The 6446-nt window shown below is 38.9% G+C and overlaps 1 protein-coding gene across 1 annotated transcript; it reads right to left on the bottom strand.

Moving 5' to 3' along the window:
• Positions 1 to 1124: 1124 nt before the first annotated feature.
• LOC141639699 (uncharacterized) lies at positions 1125 to 5954 on the bottom strand. The gene is made up of 4 exons (XM_074448760.1): positions 5387 to 5954; positions 5143 to 5278; positions 1434 to 1572; positions 1125 to 1322 (listed from the first exon to the last, which is right to left on the bottom strand). Exons 1-4 carry the CDS (start codon positions 5952 to 5954, stop codon positions 1125 to 1127), a joined length of 1041 nt encoding a protein of 346 aa, XP_074304861.1.
• Positions 5955 to 6446: the final 492 nt, after the last annotated feature.

The following is a 6446-nucleotide window of genomic DNA, read 5'->3' as shown; positions in this document are numbered from 1 at the left end:
TGGAGTTGGATTGTTTATGAGTATTGGTGATTATTGTATTTTGATTGAATGGACCGAAGTGCTAGTCCTTGTGAGTTAGTTGTTGAAGGGACCGATATACCGCTAGTTCTTGGTTATTCTTTGAAGGTACCGGTCTGAGCAACCGCTAGTCCTTGTGGCGTCAGTTGATCACTGGCCGCCCCTCAGAGTCTCTTCTCTAGTAGGCTCACTACTAGAGAGATGTGCACATTCGGAGCTGAGGAAGCGTTAAAACCGAGTTTAGGAGGAGTAGAGGTGATTGGAATAAAACATGGATGGTTGAAGGTTATGGGTGTTATCATAACATGCGATTATCTTGACTGAGTTGGATTTATTATTATTGTACTAAGACTGTTGTCTTTATTTATATTCCATTTATGTTCCATCAGTATTTGTTATGGCGTTGTTTAGTTAGTCCCTAATTGAATAAAATTTGGAGGAAAGATAAGATTCCTCAGCATTTGTTGGACAAAGTTCCATTCAACGGAATTATAAGCCTTCCTTAAGTCTACCTTCAACATACATCGAGGGGAGACACTTGTCCTTTTGTATAACCTGGCCAGATCCTGGCTAATCAGAATGTTCCCCATAATGCTACGACTCTTAATAAAAGCAGCCTGAGCTGGATTGATAAGTTTAGGAAGGACAACATCAAGTCTTGCATATAGGATCTTGGAAATTGCCTTATACAAGGTATTGCAACATGCTAAGGGCCTAAACTCCTTCACTGAGTTAGGATTCATTACCTTTGGAATCAAAACTACGGTAGTATTATTCAGTTGTTTCAGAAGTTGGCCACCTCTAAAAAAGTCAGTAACAACCTCACAACTTTGATCTCCCGTGATTCCTCATCCTGCCTTAAAAAAACAACTTGAGTATCCATCAGGACCTGGACTTTTTTCATCAGGAATATCAAAAATAATGCACTTAATCTCCTCCTTAGTTGGTTCCCTGTTGATTGCAGTCCAATCCTCAGAATGAATTCTTTCCCCTTTACTCACAATATTGTTGTAAAATCCTTCCGTTTGACCTTTACTACCAAGCAAATCCTGATAGTAATCCACAAATGCCTGCATTATATCCTCAGGTGTTTTGCACAACTTCCCTTAGGCATCTTCAATTTGCAACACCTTATTGTTCAATTGTCGTTGCTTGATTGCCATATGAAACATTGTTGTATTAGCATCTCCATCCTTAGCCCATTCACACTTTGCTTTTTGCCTCAAAAAATCTATTTTTGCTTTAGTTAGAGTCTGATAGAGATCCATGAGACTTCTATTATGAGGGTCATTCTGAAGTTGTTTCTGAGCATTAAGTACCAGCTCATAAGAAATATCAGAGTTTTTTTAAATATCAGAGAAGAGCTCCGTGTTCAACACTTTAAGATTTGGTTTGAGCATTTTCAATTTCCTCACCACTTTGTACATCAGAGTACCCTGAATGTGATTTATCCATCCATCCTCAACAATCTTCTTGAAATCAGGCACTGTGGACATGGGCCACAGGCCGGCCTGCGGGCGTGATGCCGCCTGCCGGTCCGTAGTCACGGGCCACCTGCACGCCAAGCCAAATTGTGGACATGCAGCGGTCTTTTGAAAGCCACGCTCGGTGACGTAAAAATGCTTTCGACCGGATCGCTTTAGATCGGTCGGTTTCGTCTCGGCAAAGGTCTCGAAACGATGCAAGTGATTTTCGGAGTCGCCACCAAGCATTTATGGGATGCTTGGAACCCGTTCAACTCTACTTTATACCTCAGTCATCACAATGGCCATGAAAACGGTTAAATTTGTTTTCAAAGATTTGATTTTGAATTGAAATTTGAAAATGGTTAAATTTGTTTTCAAAGATTTGCTTTTGAATTTGAAATTTGAAAACGGTTAGATTTGTTTTTAAAGATTTGATTTTGAATTGAAAACGGTTAAATTTGTTTTCAAAGATTTGATTTTGAATTTGAAATTTTAAAACGGTTAGATTTGTTTTCAAATGATTTGAAATTGGATTTGAAATTTGAAAACGATTAAATTTTTTTTCAAACGATTTGAAATTGGATTTGAAATTTGAAAATGGTTAAGTTTGTTTTCAAACGATTTGAAATTGGATTTAAAATTTGAAAACGGTTAAATTTGTTTCCAAAGATTTGATTTTGAATTGAAATTTGAAAACGGGTAAATTTGTTTTCAAATGGTTTGAAATTGGATTTAAATTTGAAAACGGTTAAATTTGTTTTCAAACGATTTGAAATATGATTTGAAATTTGAAAACGGTTAAATTCGTTTTTAAAGATTTTGTAATTGGAAATTGTGAGGATTAAATTCGTCATTACGACAGGTTAGAAAACCGTTTTTGTTTGAAAATCGATTTTGAATTTTCAAAATTCGAGGGTAGAATTCGTTATTATGACGGCGTAAAAGGGCGCTTTGAGAATGCAACGGTCGGCGAGGGACTAAGGTTTGAAACGGCCATTATGACGACGTAAAAGGGTATTTTGAAATGGTTTGTGAAAACCGAGTTTGAAATCATCATTACAACGGCATGAAAAGGTGCATTTGGAATTGGTTATAAAAACCGGGTTTTGAAATGGCCATTATAACGGCATAAAAAGTTGTGCAACGGTCGGCAAAAGACAGAGTTTTGAAACGGTTGTGAAAACCGGGTTTGAAATCATCATTACGACGACCTAAAAAGGCGTTTTTTGAAATGGTTGTGGAAAACCGGGTTTAAAAGTCGTCATTACGACGGCATGAAAAGGTTTTCAACGGTCGGCGAAAGATCGAAGTTTGAAACGGCCATAATGACGGCGCGAAATGTGTTTTTGAAACGGTTGTAAAAAACAGGTTTTGAAAGTCGTCATTAGGACGGCATAAAAAGGGTTTGCAACGGTCGGCGAAAGATCGAGGTGTGAAATGGCCATTATGACGGTGCGAAATGTGTTTTTGAAAGTTTGAAATGACACGGAAGGACTTATGATCACATAACACATAAGCACTCACAGTTTCATTATATTATGCATAATGCTGACACGGGTTTTGGCTTAAAAGGGTGGGTTACACACCAAGCAATCAAACCCTGATTTTCGAGAGGGATACCAATCCAAACAAAATGTGTAAGGAGGGTGCCCTAGCCTCGTGCTCGAAGGTGATGAAAGCTCTTTGACGAAACAAAAATTTGTAACGTCAATGGTATGCTTGACTCAATCGGGATTCGAAACGCGGGGATGAGAAAACTCACGCCGACGAGACAAGTCAATTGGTCGATAAAGGTTAGGATGTGGGCCCCGACAAGGAACCCGACTTATGACCGTAATATCAATTAATGCACTTTTAACTACGACCTCGTTCGAGTTTCACCTCTAAGGATCACAAAGACACAAGTGTCCTAGTTTTCCCCAGCGGAGTCGCCAATCTGTGGACGTGGGCCACAGGCCGGTCTGCGAGCGAGAGCCACCTACCGGTTCGTGGTCATGGGCCACCTGCACGCCAAGCCACATTGTGGACATGCAGCGGTCTTTTGAAAGCCACAATCGGTGACGTAAAAATGCTTTCGACCGGATCGCTTTAGATTGGTCGGTTTTATATCGACAAAGGTCTCGAAGTGATGCAAGAGATGTTCGGAGTCGCCACCAAGGTTCGAATCCACTTTATACCTCGGTCAAACGAAATAGCGAAATTCAAATTCATCGAGTCATGGAATAAACCGTCATGGTATAAAGAACAAAGGATAATTTTTGTAATGGTCAAAATATATTTATTATAAAAACGAATTATAATGGTAAATAAAAGAAAAGAATTTCCTTTAAAATGTAATTAACCAATTAATATCACCGAGTCACGGATTAAACTGTCATGGTATAAGGAACCAAGGGTGATTATAATTTATGGCTAAAAAGTTTGTCATTAAAATGATTTGAAACATTTGAAACGGTAAAAACCGATTACAAATAAGAAATGATATAAAGAGGAAAGACGAGAACAAACACGGCTGGATTAAGGCCTGAGAGGGCATTAAGGCGTGAGTCATACTGCTATACAATCAGCCCCTGTCTCAGGCCAAAATCCGGTTTTGGCTCGTCTAACCTATATTTGAATCATGTTATGCATTGTTCATGCATATAAACTCATAAAAACAGTAAAGACATTAAATAAATGGGTTATTTACACCCTCAAACTTACATGTATTGATGTTTGCGACGTAAACGACTTTAGAGATGGTTTTCTCGTAGCGACTACTCACGATCAAAGAAGTTTAAAAGATTGCCTTAAAAAAGGATTTTGTTTTAAAAATATGTTAATTAAAACATTTTGATTGATGAATTGAGTTGCTCAAATGGGTCGGTCGAATGCACGGCGACGGTACCAAAAAAAATGTGTAAGGCTTGTGTTTACGATCGGTAGGTCGTAAACACGTGTCGATTTTGTGACTTAGGAAGTCGGGTCTAGAAGTTTAAGAGAGAGGTGAAGGGGCGGACGCTCGCGTGAGAATTATGGGGTGTGAAGGTTGGTATTTATAGAAAAATGTGGGATGGTAGATCGGTTGAGTTTGCTTAGAGGCTAAGCAGATGCCCTAAAGAGGCGCAGGCCACCTAGTGACTGAAAGGGGTGTACTGTCCCTTTCAGAAATTTGGATTTTCCATTTGTTCTAACCAATGTTTTGTTGGTTGTGATTTGTGGTCTTTGATGGTTGCTTAGCCGTGTAAGCATGCTCTTGGGTGTTATTTAGGGCAGGTATTTTGTGTTCTTGACTTGGGTTTGACCCGTGTGAGTCGGGATTTGAAATTCGAGTCGGTTTTTGGCCCGGTGTTGGTTTAGACTCTAAATAGGGTCATTTTAATGGAAATTACATGATAAAGACATTCACGGCATTATTTTCGACATTCGAGATTTGGGTTGACACGGGTTGACTCAGATTGACTCGAGTTGCGGGTTTCTGAGTCGGTTTTGGGTCCGAAGACGGTTTTAACTCTAAATAGTGTTGTTTTAATGTAAATGAAGTTAGAAAACTTTTGAAATCATTTTTCATATTCGAGAAGTGCATTAAATCGTCTCATATATAGCCAATCTACGCACGTATATCAAAAACACGTTATAGTCCGATCATCATCGGGTGGTTTTTGGAAGGTGCAGATACTGGGTATCTACAGGCACCCAAGTCCACATGTTGTAAAATTTGAATGGCCTCTTCTTCTTCAACTTAGTATCACCACTCTGAATAAAGCAAGGACAATGATCATAATCACCCTCAGGTACATAGTGAGCATAATGGTCTGGCCATTGATTAACCCATTCATCATTGATAAGAACCCTGTCAATCCTGCTAAACACCCTTGTTGAGCTAGGTTGTTTATTATTTCAAGTAAAAAATGAGCCAGTACATTTCATATCCTGGAGTCCACAACTATCAATGGTATTTTGGAAAGTAATAATGTCAATATCCCTCACATGTAAGCCAATCTTCTCATCAATATGTAAAACATTATTAAAATACCCCAATAGAATCCAAGGATCCAACACTGCCAACCTTAAAAGAGCATTCCAAAGAGGTACTCTATCTTCTATTCTGTTAAACCAATAGACATAGGTAGCATAGAATTCTACAATGGTAATAAGATCCTTAACCTTAATATGAATGAATTGAGCATCTATATTAATAACAATCACATTATATTTCTCCTCTTTCCATAGTAACCTGATCCTCCCTCCATCATGGTATTGATGGTTAGTGATATAATTCCATCCACCACACAAACTATGCACTACCTTATTTAGAGACCCAGGTCTTACCCTGGATAGGTCCACATTAGCCTGATGCAGACACCACTTAATATCTTTCTGTTTATTCAGACTATTAAGGCCCCTTATGTTCCAGACTCCTATACTACCCATGAGAGGCAGAAGCCTCCCCCCTCCTCCTTTATCAACCATTGATACCGTGTTAGCCATTTCATTATTAAATTTCACTACAAACACTCCATCTTTACCCCCCGGTAGTCTAAATTCATGTGTAATACCTCGGATTTATGAGCTGTTAGGTACTCTATCGAGTAGGGCTTACTCTGTCGAGTAAGTTAGTTTTGCATTCTGGAGTATCTTATGCCTGATGGGTACTCGATCGAGTAGGGACAACTCGATCGAGCAGGCGGGACTCGATCGAGTGCGCTAGTTAATCGATCAAGTAAGTCGTGTTTTATGGGTTTTCAGCCGGATTCAATAGTAATGCGTGAACAGATATATAAACCTATTTCGACAATTCCTTTTTACTTTTACTCCTATTCTCTAAACGTTTTACAAAGAAAACAAAGCAACGTCGATTCTTCTTCTCTCATTGCTATCAAATCCAAGGGTTAGAATCGCCGGATTTCAGAGTTCTTTATACCGTTGAGACCGTCGTATTGTGGGTAAGATCCTAGTACAGTTTTTATGTTGATTCATTGA

The sequence above is a fragment of the Silene latifolia genome, unplaced genomic scaffold, assembly GCF_048544455.1.
Source record: "Silene latifolia isolate original U9 population unplaced genomic scaffold, ASM4854445v1 scaffold_551, whole genome shotgun sequence".
Classification (NCBI taxonomy): domain Eukaryota; kingdom Viridiplantae; phylum Streptophyta; class Magnoliopsida; order Caryophyllales; family Caryophyllaceae; genus Silene; species Silene latifolia.
This window is presented reverse-complemented; position numbering and strand designations above follow the sequence as displayed.